At 40.2% G+C, this 18,844-nt stretch overlaps 1 protein-coding gene across 3 annotated transcripts in view; it reads left to right on the top strand.

The window, feature by feature from the left end:
• Positions 1 to 18,844, top strand: part of mccc1 (methylcrotonyl-CoA carboxylase subunit) — a 43,934-nt gene that overhangs the window by 11,326 nt on the left and 13,764 nt on the right. For all 3 annotated transcript variants that reach the window (XM_079808343.1, XM_079808342.1, XM_079808341.1), the window contains exons 5-15: positions 4,933 to 5,028; positions 5,119 to 5,240; positions 6,964 to 7,111; positions 7,193 to 7,314; positions 7,404 to 7,515; positions 7,646 to 7,727; positions 9,827 to 9,954; positions 10,129 to 10,312; positions 13,479 to 13,588; positions 16,103 to 16,319; positions 16,455 to 16,541. In XM_079808343.1, coding sequence (XP_079664469.1) covers positions 4,933 to 5,028; positions 5,119 to 5,240; positions 6,964 to 7,111; positions 7,193 to 7,314; positions 7,404 to 7,515; positions 7,646 to 7,727; positions 9,827 to 9,954; positions 10,129 to 10,312; positions 13,479 to 13,588; positions 16,103 to 16,319; positions 16,455 to 16,541 — 1,408 coding nt within the window. The remainder of the gene's footprint in view (positions 1 to 4,932; positions 5,029 to 5,118; positions 5,241 to 6,963; positions 7,112 to 7,192; positions 7,315 to 7,403; positions 7,516 to 7,645; positions 7,728 to 9,826; positions 9,955 to 10,128; positions 10,313 to 13,478; positions 13,589 to 16,102; positions 16,320 to 16,454; positions 16,542 to 18,844) is intronic.

Below are 18,844 nucleotides of genomic sequence, written 5' to 3'. Positions count from 1 at the left end.
GGGTCGTAAAATTTCCCTCCAAAGGGAAATCTTCTCATTGGATCTCGCACCTCCAGGGGGTGTGCCATCTTCACGCTTTAAAGTAACTGATCAGCTTTTAGCTGGGCTTTTTCTTTTTCTGAAATGCTGACGTGAAGATGATGCTAAACTAGAAGCCTCTAAGGACCCACCAAAGCTTGTGCCAGGCTGCGGCCTTGTCTTTCCATTCACCAAAGATACACTGACTACCACTGGTTCTCTCTCATCAAGACCACATCAGCAAGGATCAACTGGAGCCTCAACAAATTGCATCAGGGCAGTTTAATTCAAATGGGCGAGACATGCAAGTATCAAACTTAGTCTCATTATTTGATACATTAAGTATCCTTACCCCTTTTAAAGAAGGGCATTTTAGAACTAAACTGATGGTTTGCTCAAGGCTGTTGATCTGCTGAATTTCAGACAATGCTGTAACTTCTTGCTTCCCTGTATTCTGCTTCAGCTCTTTTTCCCTTGGTAAACTGTATGCATGTATGTGTGTGTATGTTAGAGTAGTTTAAGTGTTTAGACTAGTTAATAAAATCTTGTTCATGTTACACGTAAAGTTGTCCGTGTCTCAAGCTCATAACTGGAGTCACTAATCATTTAGATCTTGGTTACTGCTCTTAGTAGTATTGTAAATTAAGAAAGACATTTCCAATGCCCCGGAAATGTACATTTCTTAGAGTTAATAAACAATTGATCCTGAGTGTTCATGGGACAAATAGGTTAATTGATTGTAATATTAATTTACGACAGTAAATTAATTATATTAACTAATCCAAATATTCATAATAAATTATAACCAGTTATTATTTATTATTAATATTTCATATAGAGCTAATTTGCTACAACAGTATAGCACTGCTGCATTACTAATATCAATGATTCTGAGAAAGAAATAGCCTATCTAAAAAGAATATGACCGTCTCTAACCCATAATGTCGAGCATTAATGCATTTGAGCTGAAACTGAAGAGAATGAACAACAGACGGTATAACGGCAGCGCTTTGCTAGCTTATTAAGCTCAACCAAACGCGTTTTATATTAGATTAATCAGATATAGACAACATAAAAGTAATCTTACAACATGCATCTGCAGAAAAGGACAGGAATGCGCACATGAGCTTCACGCGCTAGTCTGAGTGTTCTCGCTAGTTTCTCTGTGGATTTCCTTTAACAGCTGATACACGGGGAACTAAGCACAGATCATTTACAGCATTCTATTTCCATCGTGTTCTCATTATAATGCTATGTAGGCTATGACAGATTGGCGCATCTTGCACTAAACATTTCATGATCACAGTGTTTCCAGACATCACTGCAGTGCGCGCCTCAGTTTCACTTTATTTCGCCGCGGTCTGGAGGCGTGCTGTATAACGCTAACCAATCAGACCTCAGGTACCGCGCAAAATGACGCAATAACCAATAAAAAAAAAAGACAAATATATTTTCAAATATAAGTCAGGGCTGTCACTTTCAAGTACTCGATTACTCGACCACTGCTGCCAATCCCTACTTGTAACGCCAGTGCTCGCAAAGGCCAAAGTACCGGGCCTATGTGTTTTTCAGACGGGCTACCTATCTATTTATATAGGTACTATATAAATATAGATAGATATATATACTATCTATTTATCTATCTATATTTTTCAGACGTTGCTCTATCTGCTTTGTTACAGACATTCTTCTAAATATCATCTTTTCTGTTCAGCAGAACAAAGAAACTCGTACAGGTTTGGAACAACTTGAGGGAGAGTAAATTATGACAGAATTTTCATTTTTGGGTGAACTATCCCTTTAAGGGATTAAACAGACAGGATGAACCACATCTTCTAATATTTCAAAAGAGATATGTGCGTGAATGCAGCTTATCTCCCGCTGTCTATGATGTCATAATCAAACAACTTTAAAGATGAGAGAAAAATCACTCTCAGTTCTTAAATGGAAAACGTTCAGAAAATCTTAAATACTAAAAGCACTCTTTGTTTATTTATTTATTTATTTGATATGGACATAACAACAGCATTGGGCAAACCAGATACATTGTTTCTAGTGTTATAGCAAAACTGCTAATTTACAACACTTGTCCATAGGAGGCTACACATTTCACAAAACACAACACAATACAGTATACAAAACACAATGCAGAACAGTACACAATACAATATTTAAGAAGATAAACAATACACATCATCAATATACATTTCATACAGCATTACCATGTGTGCAGCTTTGACTTGACTTCAGCCATTGTTTGAGACCTCTGTTAAAGCTGATCATGTCTGTCTGCAGTTTTAAGTCAGTGGGCAGAGTGTTCCATAGTCTCGATCCATTAAAAGAGAAACTGGACTGACCAAAAGATTTTGTAAATCTTGGAAGAACACAGTCCCCACTGACTGAGGCTCTGGTGGAGGGTCTAAGTGAGCCCTGACGCCTAATAATAAGAGCAGAAAACAGCGGCGACACATGACTGTTCAAACATTTAAAAACCAATTTCAGAGTACTAAAATGTATAAAGTTTTCAAAAGTAAAAAGATTGCTTGTAATATGTTTCTTTGTTCCTCCTATTATTTACTACTTGCTTTTATGTTTCGAAGCTATAATAGTTTAAAATTCTTAACAGACGATTACATTTTAATTAATTTGTAGTTATTTTATAAATTACTTATTACATATGTAATTTAAAAAAATTCAAGTCGGTAAACTAGTTAATTAATAAGAATAACAGTAGATCGTTTTGGAATTGGATCGTGACTCCCGGAATCGGATCGGATTGTGGGGTGACTAAAGATTCCCACCACTAATATTTGATGAATATTTGGTTGGTAATAGGACTGGGGTCCTTTCTATGGGGTTCGGGGCCCAACAATTTGATTTGCATATGTCACAATTTGAGGTAAATCCAGCCCTGATAGAAACCTTTTTAAAAAACATGTTATCAGTCAAATTCATTACTTTATTTTTTGTTTTGCTTTCTTTTTTTGTCAATGAGTCACAGCTTTGCATACAACAATTACAGCAATTGAGACTTTCTCTGGCTTCTTTGACACAAGAAATAACCAGGAGAGTGAAAATACTGTCAAGTTTAACAGCTTTAACTACACCAATATTACCTTAACCTGCGTCCCCATTTAGAACCCAAATCCAAGAAATTGTGGGACATTAGACTCATTTGAAAGAAAATCAACTTGTTGTCATATCGTCAGAATTAATCAAATCAATGATAAAATTACGAAGTTGATTAAGAAGTTGTCGTTCCAAACCCGTAAGACCTCCGTTCATCTTCGGAACACAAAGATATTTTTGATGAAATCCGAGACCTCTCTGAACCCGCCATAGACTGCAACGTAATTGCAATTTTCAAGGTCCATAAAGGTAGTAAAGACATCGATAGTTCATGTGACTCCAGTGGTTCAACCTTAATGTTATGAAGCCGCGGGAATACTTTTTGTGCGCAAAAACAAACAAAAATAATGACTTTATTCAACAATCGCTTCTCCTCCGTGCTAGTCTCCTACACGTTTCATGTAAGCACCACAACGCATGCATGTGATCATGTGATCATCGGATCGTGCTCTGCCAATAGTGAGTGAGCCGCCGTTCTGCTTTAGAACCCGGAAGCGCTGCACTTTGTGAATAGCCCAACAAAGGGAATCGCGTAGGAGAGTGACCGGGGAGAGGAGATTGTTGCATAAAGTCGTTATTTTCGTTTATTTTTTACGCCAAAAAAGTATTCTCGTGGCTTCATAACATACGGTTGAACCAATGGAGTCACATGGACTATTTTAACTGTCTATACTACCTTTCTTGGTCTTGAACGTGGTCGTTGTGTTGCTGTCTATGTGGGGTCTGAGAGCTCTCGAATTTCATCAAAAATATCTTTGTTTGTGTTCCGAAGATGAACGGATGTCTTGCGGGTTTGGAATGACATGAAGGTGAGGAATTAACTAATTTTCTCATAATATACAGTGCCCTTCACTTATATTGGCACCCCTGGTAAATATGATCAACGTCAGCTGTGAAAATAAATCTGTATTGTTTATCCTTTTGATCTTTCATTCAAAAAACTCTAAGCTTTCATTGAAATAAAAGAATTGAAAGTGTGGGGTGGAAATATAGGGGTTGTTTGATATTGCTTTAGGCTTTCTGAGCCCAAGACTCGTCTTATCTCTGCAATTCTCCAGCTGTGACCCTTGAAGAGTCTTTGTCCACTCAAACTCTCCTCCTCGCCGTGCATTGGGACGATATAGACAAATAGACACATGAATCTTCAGTTGATCGAAACTTCTTAATTATTGCCCTGATGGTGGAAATGGGGATTTTCAATGCCACTTTCTATTTTGTGAAGCTCAGAACTATATTCATTGGTTTTACACATTGTGATGAATGATTAAGGGAATTTGGCCTTTGTGTTTCCTCATATTTATACTCCTGTGGAACAGGAAGTCATGGCTGGACAATTACATGCTCCTAGTCACCCTGGTGTGCTAAAACATATAAAAAATTAACGGGAATATACTTCAGAGATATTTTACTCATAAAAAATTCTAGGGGTGCCAATAATCGGGGCTAACTAGCATTGAAGAGCTGCATTAATTTCATAATAAATTTCAATGCTTCTACTTCAATGAAGGGTTAGATGTTTGCTTTTTTTTTTTTTATGAAAGATCAAAAGGATAAACACTGCAGATTTATTTTTACAGCCGCCTTTGATCATATTTACCAGGAGCGCCAATAATTCTGACCACAACTGTATTCACATAGAAAACAGTGATTTTAATTAACAGTTTTTACTGCATTTGATCAAATAAATGCAGCCTTGGTGATCAGAAGAGACTTCTTTCAGAACCATCAAAAAACCTTAATGTTTCCAAACATTTGTCAGTGGTCTCATTCCCTCTGTATCTCTAGGCGGATGAGGCGTATCATATCGGACCAGCGGCGTCTCAGCAGAGTTACCTGTGCATGGACAAGATCCTGGATGTGGCCAAGAAATCCTCCGCTCAGGTGTGCTAACGTCAAGAGATGGCTTTTTGAACAAGGGGGATATATTTATTTTGACAATCTCTCTCTTTTTATTGTTGTTGTTTTGGTAAGGCGGTCCATCCTGGATATGGTTTCCTGTCAGAAAATACAGAGTTTGCTGAACTGTGCAAACAAGAAGGCATCATCTTCATCGGCCCACCTTCATCAGCCATCCGGGACATGGGAATCAAAAGGTGCAAATATTTCGATCATAAGAACATTTGCAAAAAAAATTTATTTGAACTGCATAATAATACCCTAGAAATGCTTAAGCAACCCTTGTGGAAAAGAAGTGTTCTTAATGGTATTGAATGTGCACTTTTATATTTTTTAAAAAACTATACTTGCAGATATATGAATGAAATAAAAGCCCACTTAAGTGCACTTAACAGAGTACACTGTCATGACTATTTTTCTGTAAATGAAAAATGTTGAAGCATTTCTAAACAAGCTTAAGTACGGAGCCCCTAAAGGGACGTGGTGGTGGAAAAAAATTAGAATGGGAGCAACCGATAGCGTGGGATCCCAGAATGGTGGATGGGCTCAGACTCCGCCCAATTTGTCACGTGACAGCAAGCGACCATGACGTATCTCCTCATTCTCAATTGGATAGCGCCATGAGCGCCACAACCAACCAGAGCGAAGAAGGTGACGCCGAGCTAACGTTAGTTGATAGACTTTCGCCGTATCCGGTCGGCAAAACTTCGAACATATCTTGTTTTCTTAAGAATGACTTCAGTGCCGTTCTTTTCTCAAAGAAAAGCTTAACTCCAAGTCTTCCAGAGTCGCGGCCGAAGCCGATTCAAAAGACCGCTGTTCGTCAGCTTTGTTTACGAGTAGCACGGAGAACCTCCGTCCGCAACTCTGGCGTGACGTGCCGTCATTATGTTAAGCCCGGCCACCAACTCTACACACGCTGTGATTGGCCTGACCAGAGTTTGTTTTTTCATGCTCTCAGGTCTACCGAGAGTTGCTAGACTACACTCGCGGCAAAATAAATGTTCTGCTGCTAGGGTGCGTCTAGATTTCTAGGCTACTAAAATTATACTTTTTTTTCACGATTGCCCCCGTTATATAACCACATTCATTTTAATGAGAATTCCTAGGTGTTTGTGCATATGTATGCGAGTGTGTTCTGCATTGGGATGTTCTATAGTCTCATGCCCTCATTTGTGTGTGTGTGTTTTTTTGATTGTGCCAGATTTGTTTTGGATTTTTTTTGACAAATGAAAAAAAAAAAATCCCCACTTTCCATTTATTTATGTGGGTCAAATTGACCCGCATAGGAAGGGAGTGCTACTTATAGGGGCCAAGCACCAAATATGTTCTCGAGTAATGTGCGTCAAAATGAACGTGAGGCTATATCTCTGCAACGCTTTGGCGTATTCTGACCAAACTTGGTGTGTTATGACAACCATGACCTGATGCTGCATGCACAGTGCCACCTACTGGTTAGGAGATGTGAAACTTGGTATGTGTCATTGGCACCATGCCCTGACAGTACTCAAAAAGTTTTAGGGCACCTTGTGGTCAAAAGTTATAATGAAATTTACAAAAAACTAACTTTTGTTTAAATTAGCCTATTGTAGTAAAACTGGTATTAATAGATTCCTTGGGTAATGCAGAGATCAAAAAGTCAGCCAAACTTTCTGTCTGACATTTTGATTTTCTTTAAAACCTACTTTGTAAAAATCCTCCTTGACCGTTTGTCTGATTTTCACTAAAATCGGATCGTATCATCTTCAGACGATTCCGGCAAAAAGTTATGGATTTTGTGACGATAGACGAAATTGTTTTCTTATAGACTTGGTCGGCGTCATGTCATAGCTGGGGGGCGTGACGTGGGGGTGGAGTCTACCCAACATTAAAGTGTGTTTTCCAATACATATATATACATATGTGTTTCTTATGTTTTAGCACATCTAAACACATCATGTCAGCTGCTGGCGTGCCCATCATCGAGGGTTACCATGGAGAGGACCAATCAGATGAGAGACTTCAGAGTGAGGCAGCAAAGATTGGCTACCCTGTGATGATCAAAGCCGTTCGCGGTGGCGGCGGGAAGGTGAGTTGTGTTTTCACTGAACGATTCTGTGATTATTATGCTTGTTAGAAACCTCTGCTTTATTTGCCTCGACTCACACAGGGAATGCGAATCGCACGCTCGGAAGCAGAATTCCACGAACAGCTGGAATCCGCTCGGAGAGAAGCACGCAAGTCCTTCAATGACGACGTCATGCTGATCGAGAAGTTTGTGGAAAACCCCAGGTCTGGTTGGTTTATTGGGTTCAGTACGTGTCGCACACACAGTTTGATGTACGTGATTTGATGTGTGAGTGTTTGTGCTGTTGCATTAGACACGTGGAGGTACAGGTGTTTGGAGACCAGTACGGTGATGCGGTCTATCTGTTTGAGAGAGACTGTAGCGTACAGAGACGACATCAGAAGATCATAGAGGAAGCTCCTGGGGTAAAAGTCACACCCATTCACTCATTCAGCATATTTTGCTTTGGGATAAAGTTTGCCTCTGTATGGTTATGATATGTGCTTGTGTTAATGAAACTAACGTGTATTTGTGTATTTGTGTGTGTAACCACAGCCAGGCATCAGTCCTGAGGTCAGGCAGAAACTCGGAGAGGCCGCAGTGCGGGCAGCTAAAGCAGTCAACTATGTTGGAGCAGGTGATGATAATGCCATGTGACCTCTGTTATGACGGCTTTAGTGTGATGACAATACACAACCATTCAAAAGTTTGGGGTCAGTAATAAAAAAAAAAAAAAAGTATTCATACTTTTATTCTGCGAGAACGCATTAAAGGGATAGTTCACCCAAAAATGTAAATTCTGTCATCATTTACTCACCCTCATGTCGTTCCCAACCCGTTAGACTTTCGTTCATCTTCTAAACACAAATTAAGATATTTTTGATGAAATCTGAGAGCTTTCTCGCCCTCCATTAACAGCTACTCTACCCCTTTAAAGCCCCAGATAGTCATCATAAAACTAATCATGTGGCTCCAGTGGTTTAACCTCAATTTTATGAAGCGACGTGAGTGAACACGAGCACTTGGATATGCAGCTAATGATAGAGCACATTTATCTAGGTTAACGTCAGAGCAAGCGGCTATGTAAAGTCGCCACTACTTGCATGCTTCAAATGATAAGCCATATTTAAGGTCGATGGATGATAGACGAATGTTTGGATTTCCTGCCTGATAATTACCACAAGGACCCACCGCTACTTCCTGTGGAGTTTTTTTCTTTCTTTCTGTGACTAACCAACTAATAAAATCTTGGTCGATTTAAGTCTCTTCTCGTCTCTTCTCTTCTCATTTTAGTTGACTATTAGGGGGCAGCCCTAGACAGAAATCTCTCATATTTGGTTAAAAATATCTTTGTGTTCCGAAGATGAACAAAAGTCTTACAGGTATGGAACGACATGAGGGTAATTAATTTACATTTGTGGGTGAACTAACCCTTTAACTCAATCAAAAGTGACTGTAAATACATTCATAATCTTACAAAATATTCTATTCATCAAAAAATAATGGTGCTGAAAAATCAGCTTTGATCACAGGATTAAATTACACTTCACTATATATTCACATAGAAAACAGTAATTTTAAATTGTAATAATCTTTCTATTTGTACTGTTTTTTTAATCAAATAAATGCAGCCTTGGTAAACATATTATATTAAAAAAAAAATTTAAATCTTACCGACCAACCCCAAATGGTAGTGTTTATCGTCAAATACAGTTTCTATATTGCCTTTTTTAATATATAATATATATTGAGTTTATAATACACAGTTTATACTGTCTAATATTACTTTAGTAAAATATAATTATTTGAAGACCCATTATGCTTTTTCCCCATGTTCATCTTTCTTTAGTGTGTAATGTTGCTGTTTGAGCATGAAAAGTGTCAGTGTCAGTGTTTCTGAACTCCCTGAAACGCCTCCATTGTAGTCTTGAGTTTTCTTCTGGGTACAAACGTCACAATATTCCTCATTTAAGTAATTCATATGCATAATAAAGGGGCGGGGCCTGGTTGAGTTAGTTAGTAGTGTTGAAACTGGCGGTTATGGTAAGGGGTGGGACCATGTAAAAAAATATGGACGCAGTGTCCGTGACGTCACCCATAGGATTCTGAAGAGCAGTTTTGAAGTGTGAAGTAGGGACGAGCTGGCCGTTGCCATCTTGGCAGCGTGTCATCGCGCATCACTCCCGGATAACAGAAAATGTGCAAAAAGGCTAGCCTGAAGTTGTCATACTCAATTCTAGTCAGAATATGAATCTGATACTGCTCCGTTGGGTGTGATTATGGGGCGTGTTTCAACCGAACCAGGAAAGACCTCAATTAGATAGATCTACAACCAATCAGAGCAAAGGAGTGACGCATAACGTTAGTCGTCAAATGTCAACAGAACAATTATGTGATATTTAGACCCAGGAATGCGAATTTTAGAAGGCAACCCTGCCAAAAAAAATTATATTTTACCCCCAAACTGCATTTTTTTGGCCTGTGGGGTCGCTGTGTCCATTTCTTTTACTGTCTATGAACGTTACTGACAGACTGGGAAGAGAGGAGCCGCAACAGTGGAGAATTTGGGAAAATAATGAACATTCAAGCATGAAAACTTATTCTAGTAAAATCAAGACTTTGTAAAAGAGCATAACATGCTCTCTTTAAAGGAAATTAACGTTTTATTCACCATTAAGTAGTTTACTGGTCAACAACAAGTCACTGATGACAGAATTGAAATTTTTGACTGAACAGGAACTGTGGAATTTATCATGGACGCGCAGCACAATTTCTACTTCATGGAGATGAACACGCGTCTGCAGGTGGAACATCCTGTCTCCGAGATGATCACAGGAACAGACCTGGTGGAGTGGCAACTGCGTGTAAGCTACTTAAAATATTGACTTATTTCACAAGTAATACAATGCAGTCATGTGCAGATTTGTCCACAAGGGGTCACAATGACACCTGATTTCTTTACACGTTTGATGCTGCAAATATCTTTTCACTTAATTCAGATTGTTCAGATTCTTGTCATGCGGTGTTTTGTCCATCAGGTAGCAGCGGGGGAGAAGTTGCCCCTCACGCAGGAGCAGATAGTGTTGCAGGGTCATTCTTTTGAAGCCAGAATATACGCTGAAGACCCCAATAACGACTTCCTTCCTGGAGCGGGGCCACTGCTACACCTGTCCACCCCGCAGGGTGATCAGTGCACACGGATAGAGACGGGGGTTCGAGAAGGTGCTTTACATTTCATTTAACCTCATATTACAAGGTTTTTTTTCTTTTTTAGTTTACATAATATTTCTTTCCCATATAACATTTTTTTTGCTGTTGTTTTTCTATCATGATAATGACATTTTGTGAAGTATACAGTATGGCTGGGTAAAAAATATTGATTTCTCGATTTCAATCGATTCTCATTTTTATGAACCGATATCGATTCTTAAATCCCAAGAATTGATTAGTCATCCTGTTTTCAGTTGATGAATGAATGGAACTTTGTAGAGCCCCACCCATCCAATAAATTGCAAAAATCTTTGTGCTTTGTTACTTTTGATATGAAACAAAGTCTCAGATTTCAAATTACGTCCATTTTATTACGAAATTTAAAAATGTGGTGTGACAGATCGCAGTAGCTCAGCTCAAGAGAAGCGGCATCTCACATGAACAGATAATCTCCTCTGCTTTAATATCAGTTACAGCACGAAATAAACATGAATGAGCATCTGAAAGTGTGTTAAAAGATAGAGTACAACTTACCGAAATCCTTATCATGTCACATGTAATCGCCCAATCAGTGTTTCAACCGCGGAAAGACCTTATTAAAACAGCTTGTGAACAATGTCACGTAATGCCACATTTACCTCAGAAAAACCATTCAGTGTACATAAACTCATTAGTTAGCTAGCTAAATGAAGGCTAGAGATGAGCATTTTGATAACCACATTACATAGGCTATTCACTATCATTTTTAATGTTCTTCAATATTAATGCATGTTTGAATAAATCCGTCAAGTTTTTATGACTAACCACAATTTATATTTCAAAAAACAAATTGGAGTAGAAATATGATTATGTAATTGTTAAGTTAGTATTATAATTTTATTATTATAAAAAACATCCTTAAGTGTAATTTGTTTGTATATAAATCAGTAAATTTTAACCTTCAATATTATAGTAATGTAGTACCAACTGACTACCATGTAGCCTATAGTTTACAGCGTTAGAGGTTTTTTTTTCCTTATGAAAATTTGCCATGTACTGTATCTGATATATATCCACAATAATCGATATTGAATCAAAACTAATCGAAATCGTAATCGAATCGAATCGTGAAATGTGTCAATACCCAGCCAGCCCTAGTATAAAATATTTGTGTATTGTCATAATGCGAATAATCTTATTGACTCTCAAATATTAATTAATTAATTAATTAATTAATTAATTTTTGTTTTTGCAAAAATAAAACGTATCTTAAAAAACCTTACAAACGCATCTTTTGCGCATCCCCCATCTCAAACATCACAATCACAGCTCTTATGGCTGCTTGTGAAGGCATGTCTCAACAGGTAAAAGTAGGCTAGTTTCAATATAGGTCCAACATATTAGGAATACATTTAGCTGTTTTCCTATGTCACGTGTTTACAATCTGTATTGAACGAGTGCAAGAGTTTTCAGCCTGCCTGCTACTGTAGCCACGCCCCAAACTCTCAGCCTGCTACAGTAGCCACGCCCCAAACTCTCTGCCTGCTACTGTAGCCACGCCCCAAACTCTCAGCCTGCTACAGTAGCCACGCCCCAAACTCTCAGCCTGCTACAGTAGCCACGCCCCAAACTCTCAGCCTGCTACAGTAGCCACGCCCCAAACTCTCAGCCTGCTACAGTAGCCACACCCCAAACTCTCAGCCTGCTACTGTAGCCACACCCCAAACTCTCAACCTGCTACTGTAGCCACGCCCCAAACTCTCAGCCTGCTACAGTAGCCACACCCCAAACTCTCAGCCTGCTACAGTAGCCACGCCCCAAACTCTCAGCCTGCTACAGTAGCCACACCCCAAACTCTCAACCTGCTACAGTAGCCACACCCCAAACTCTCAGCCTGCTACAGTAGCCACGCCCCAAACTCTCAACCTGCTACTGTAGCCACGCCCCAAACTCTCAGCCTGCTACAGTAGCCACGCCCCAAACTCTCAGCCTGCTACAGTAGCCACACCCCAAACTCTCAGCCTGCTACAGTAGCCACGCCCCAAACTCTCAGCCTGCTACAGTAGCCACACCCCAAACTCTCAACCTGCTACAGTAGCCACACCCCAAACTCTCAGCCTGCTACAGTAGCCACGCCCCAAACTCTCAACCTGCTACTGTAGCCACGCCCCAAACTCTCAGCCTGCTACAGTAGCCACGCCCCAAACTCTCAGCCTGCTACTGTAGCCACACCCCAAACTCTCAGCCTGCTACAGTAGCCACGCCCCAAACTCTCAACCTGCTACTGTAGCCACACCCCAAACTCTCAACCTGCTACTGTAGCCACACCCCAAACTCTCAGCCTGCTACTGTAGCCACACCCCAAACTCTCAGCCTGCTACTGTAGCCACACCCCAAACTCTCAGCCTGCTACAGTAGCCACGCCCCAAACTCTCAGCCTGCTACTGTAGCCACACCCCAAACTCTCAGCCTGCTACTGTAGCCACACCCCAAACTCTCAGCCTGCTACTGTAGCCACACCCCAAACTCTCAGCCTGCTACTGTAGCCACACCCCAAACTCTCAGCCTGCTACAGTAGCCACACCCCAAACTCTCAGCCTGCTACAGTAGCCACTGATGCTCCATCACACAGTGAGTTGTTGCCCTTCTTTATTTTTGTCAGCAGTCAACTGTATGAAAAATAATATGACGTAAAGGGACGGTAGGTCTGGGGCGGGGAAGGTGTGTTAAATGCATTAAGAAATCCCTAAAAATCTTCACTTTTAAAGTCAGCTTGAAATGAAAGTTCACCCTATTATTTTGTAAATTCATGTTGTAGATCTTACTGTGAACAATTCATCTACATTTTTATACGATTTTTTGACTTCATAATCAAAATGAGGATGAGAACAGGTTTTCACGTATGCTGGACTTTTCACTGTCTTTTTACAATTCACTGTAAGCTCGCATTCATTTAATGGCAACGTTTCATTTTAACTTTGAAGACAGAAGGAAAAACAGACAATGATTATGGTACATAATCCAGAATTACGCTCCTGGACAATGATGTGTTGCCCTTGATTTTACTTAAGTAATACAAGTAAACAAGTTCTCATATTATTCTTTAATAAATGTATTTTTAGTTAATGATTATGTCATTCATGAATGATTTCATTGCTATTGGTTGGTAAGTGCTGTATGTCTGTTTATTATGTCTAAGGTGATGAAGTGTCTGCCCATTATGACCCCATGATCGCTAAACTGGTGGTTTGGGGAGAAGATCGCTCAGCTGCTCTGAAAAGACTCAGATACTGTCTGCGACAATACAATGTAAGCACACATTCTCATTCATAAGCACTGATATTTTAGTTTCTTTTAGTATTTCTTTTTTTTCCCAAGTAACAAAAATGTTTTTTAATCCAGTCAGTTGTTGCAAAATGAACCCCTTCATGACCTGTTCTGATCACCCTGTCAGAGTTTATTCTGTTATTACACGGCTCTGTGGAATACTTGTTTCTGATTGTCATTCGCTCCATCCAGCGGTATGCTATTCCCAGATAACAACCAGTAAAAACTGATAACACGGGCTCATCTGGGTAACTGACGCTTGCTAGCAACTGCTTTCTCCACGGAAGCTTTGCATTTAATGAGCTAAGAAAATATTTCGACTCGGATCAATATTTTATGTCTAATTATTTACTTATGTTTCAAGTAGCCATGTAATAAGCAGGATAATGTACATCCAGCCAGTAGTTATCGCAGAATAAACCCCTTCAGTGTAATGCAAGACCTGATCAACCTGTCATGTACATAATCCCTTCAATAACAACCGACTGGATGTACACTGATGAGCCATAACATATTGACCAGTAATGTCCTAACAAGGCCACATATTAAGGTCTGGATAGATTAGATGCAAGCAAACAATCAGTCCTCGACATGTTGGATGCAAGAGAAATGGACAGGAATAAAGATCTGAGTGACTTTGACCCAGTCGCCTTGGCCATAACAATTTGGCCCAGAGTATCTCTGAAATGACAAGGCTTGTGTGTCGCTCCCGGTCAGCAGTGGTAATAATTTACCTACAGTGTCCGAGGAGGGACAAACCACAAACCGGCGATAGTGTGTTGGGCGGCCAAGGCTCATTGATGCACGAGCGTATTGAAGGCTATCCTGTCTGGTCCGAGCCAACAGAGTGCCATCAAAAAGTGACTACAATGGGCACGTGAGCGTCAGAACTGGACCTTGTAGCAGCGGAAGATGGTCGCCTAGTCCGATGAGTCCCATTTTCTTTTGCATCGTTTGGACGGTTGTGTACATGTGCGCCGTTTACCCAGGGAAGTGATGCCACCAGGATGCACTGTGGGACAACGATAGCCTGGATGCCAGCCGAACTTAGCCCCGCCCACAACATTTTTACTCGGGCAGTTCGGTCTGGACTTGATCCATAGAGAAGTAATTATGCCTGAACAGAAACTGTTCGGACCAATGAAATTGTCAGGGCGGGCTTTAGACGATGATGGACAGATTATCAACATAAACGTAATCATCCACGTCATCAAAGGAGCTTGGGTTGAATTTGTTCTAATCCTAAACGGAGAACTTGTTCATATATGCGTCCACCTTTACTATTTCTCTCAGAAATGATGATCGTGTTGGTAAGTACTCTGTGTATCCTTAAATTCTTTTTTTACAACACCGGCAAAGATCGTTTACACTCATCTTTTTCTTCTAACGTAACTTATTCCAGCTTGCATGCAGGTACAGGGTTACCAAGTTTTACAACAAAACGCGCCCAATTGCTAACGTTCCCTTAAAACTAGCCAAAAACAAGCCCAATAGCTTTCCAGGGGGGGTTCTCCGGAAAAAAGGCATTTGGGGGGTAAAATATGTGTTATTTTGGCAGGGCTGGCAGCTAAAATTCGCATTCCTGGGTCTGTATATCACATAATTGGGGTCGCTTCAACCCGTGGACATGGCAACACTGTGTGCAGTTGACTTCTGTTGACATTTGACAACTAACGTTATGCGTCGCTCCGTTGCTCTGATTGGTTGTAGGTCTATCCAATTGAAGTCTTTCCTGGTTCGGTTGAAACACGCCCCATAATCACAGCCCAACGGAGCAGTATCAGACTCATATTCTGACTAGAATTGAGTATGACGACGTCAGGCTATGACAACGACAAGCCGGTGGAGGGAATGTTCTGCTGGGAAACCCTAGGTCCAGCCATTCAGGCGGACGTCAATTTGACAAGTGCCACCTACCTAAACATTGTCACTGTAGACCAGGACCACCCCTTCATGACAATGGTGTTCCCTGGTGGAAGTGGCTCTTTCAGCAGGAAAATGCACCCTGCCACACATTGATCAGGAATGGTTTAAGGAACATGAGTTCAGCTGTTGCCTTGCCCTCCAAATTCCCCAGATCTCAATCCAATTGAGCATCAGTGGAATGTGCTGGACCAACAAGTCTGATCCAATGCTGCTAACGTCATGGTGCCAGAGACCACAGGACGCCTCTTGGAGAGTCCATGCCTTGGCGGGTCAGCGCTGTTTGGCAGCACGCAGAGAACCAACAGCATATTAGGGTCATAATGTTTTGGCTCATTTGGTGTACATTATCCAAGACATTTAAAAACAGCACTGCACAATATACTTCAACTGAACAACTGAATTAGATTTCCTTCATTATTCTAAATGTAAATTTTCCCTTGTATTCCACATGATTTTCACATGGGAATTGTTCCAAAACTGCATGTTCCCCATGTGTGAAGTATGTGTTTCACGTGTGAAAGTCATGTGGTTTTTCCGTAAGGGTTTGTTTAACAAATGTACATTTGACAGATTGTGGGGCTCAACACCAACATCGACTTCTTACTGAGCCTTTCGGGGCATCCAGAGTTCGAGGCCGGAAACGTTCACACCAGTTTCATCCCACAGCACTACGATCAGCTGTTCCCAGCAGCCCAGAGGCCGTCTGGTGCGGTGCTTTGTCAGGCTGCTCTGGGTCTGCTGCTCCGAGAAAAACAGCACACAGAGAAATACAGGAACCAGTCGAGTGGTGAGAATGCAAATTTGTTTGTCGAGTGTGTCCAAATTTTGACTACTGGTATGAGATGTTTAGGTGTTCATTGATGATGTTGGTATAGCATGTGTGAAGCTTGTTTGAGATGTTAACCAGAGCTTCCTCTTGCAGACATGTACTCACCGTTTGCCTCCAGTAACGGGAGACGACTCAATGTCCTGCAGTGCAGGAACTTGACACTGCAGCTAGGGGACAACAGTGAGTGTTCATGCACTAATAAACACACACACACACACACACACACACACACACACACCGACTGCCGAGGCGCGATGCCTGTCTGAACCAGTGAAGGTTTGACTCTGAATGATCACTTCAGAAGAAGAGTTAGACCTGACAAATCTACAGGAACATCATCCTTAAATATTCTGCTTTCTAGAGCCACTCTAGTAGATGTTTATAGGATGAACACATGCAGTAATTAAGAACAAATATGTTATATTAATTAATATTAGTATTATATTAATTATGTAATTATTATGTACATTTTCCAATCTGCATATAATATAATATAATATATTCTGATTAATGTCAGATTTTGGAAAGGTCAGAGGTCATGATTAACTCTTTCCCGCCATTGCCACAATTGTCTGGAAAAAAACATGATTTTCTCAGAATTTTGCTCAAAAATGTTGCTTTTGTATGAAACTTACCCACTTACCCTCCGCGGGGCATTAAAAGTCATTAAATGGAATTTGCGAAAATTAAGGCCTTAAATGGCATTAAAAAGCATTACGTTTTATTCTTAGTCATTACATTTTTTTAGATAGCCAGTTTATATTGAATATAGCCTTCATAAGAAAGCGCAATGTGATGAATATACTTATTAACCTGATCTAGCTTCCGAAACCCCCGCTACTGCCGCACGAGCGCAAGATCTTGCTTTCCTGCCACTGCGCAGGCGCTCCTCTCTCTGCTTCTGCTGTTCAGTGAGTGGCTGAGAGGAGCAGCGCATTCAGTTGAGGCTGTGCGCTGTACCAGAGAACAAAACAAAAATAGAGCTGCGTCCGAAATCGAATAGTTCTCTACTATATAGTGTGCAAAAAACAGTACGCCAACAGAGTAGTATGTCCGAATTCATAGTATTCGAAAAAAGTCGGCGAAAAGTACCCGAATGACCTACTACTTCCGGCGAGATGCTGAAGTGCGCATACGATGGACACTTTACTATCCCATGAGGCCACGGGAGACGATTTATGAATGGAGGTGAAGGGACGCAACTGACGCTGGTAGGTCATATGATCATGACAACATGGCGGATATAGTACGTCCGGATTACATTCATACTACATTCATTCATACTATATAGAACATACTTTAACGGTCACGAAGTTCGTCCAAATTCAAATGTAGTACCTACTCACCTAGTACGCAATTTCGGACGCAGCCTAGTGGTGTGGGTTACGTGACAGCATCAGGAGCACAGACAGTGCGCCAGAATCAAGTTATCTTTCGCTCTTTATCAAACAATAACACACAGAATTATGCCTAAATGTACGTTTTGTCAAGTATCCTCATAAGAACAGTTTTAAATGAGTTAAATAACGTCTTAAATTAACTTTGAACAAATATTTAAAATATGCTGTCTTTATTTTTTTCTACATTTAATTTGGTGATTTACTTTGGAATTATTACATTATACAATATATTAAAAACTTGTTTTAGACAGAAAATGTGTGAATAATCTAGTTAATTTTTTTAATCGATTGACAGAAAGTTTACATTAAAATATATTATGCATACCCACTATCTATCTACCTTTTGCATTTATTGCTTTGCATATTGTATGTTCAGGGATGACGAACTGATAAGCAGACATGCTATTTATGACTGGATGTAACTTTTGATAACTTTGCGGTAAAAGTGGCTATTGATTTGGCCCTATCAGTGTGGCTCTCCTGAAAAAATAGCTGTTGAGGCTTGTGCATCATCTCGAGGAGAAATGGACACATGAGTGACGCACACACATAAAGAAACTCAGTTAAACATACTGCAGTAAAAATTCAAAATGTGTTTTTTATAACTTGATACAGTTAAGCAAAATCACACGACCAAGAATGCTGTTTTCCTAAGCAAGCTAGCATCTCAATTAAAATATTAAGTCACTTACATTTTAGAAGGAACAAGTTGAAATTATTTTACTGCTAAAATAGAACAAAAACAGTCAAAGATCACAGCAGAACCGTAGCGTAGCAACCCTGAATCCCAATGTGCATACTATCCGCCCTATATAGTATTGAATATTACTAATGTCTTTAGGGTGGATAGAATGCACATTGAGACGCAGGCTCAGCCTTGATTTCGTTACTGAATGATTCAGCGTTTTGATGAATCGGTTGAGTCAAAGATTCAATGACCCATTCATAAATAGGGTTGGGAACCGAGAACCGGTTCTTATGCAGAACCGAAACTGATTTGTGAAAAATACCAGAACCGCGCGAAATTGCTAAGTTTCGGTTCCGAAAACGGTTCTGGTGCAATGTGTGTGCGAAGCGCTGGAA

This window comes from Gobio gobio, assembly GCF_949357685.1.
Source record: "Gobio gobio genome assembly, chromosome: 24".
NCBI lineage: Eukaryota > Metazoa > Chordata > Actinopteri > Cypriniformes > Gobionidae > Gobio > Gobio gobio.
The sequence above is the reverse complement of the archived record's forward strand: the minus strand, read 5'-3'. Positions and strand labels throughout refer to the sequence as shown.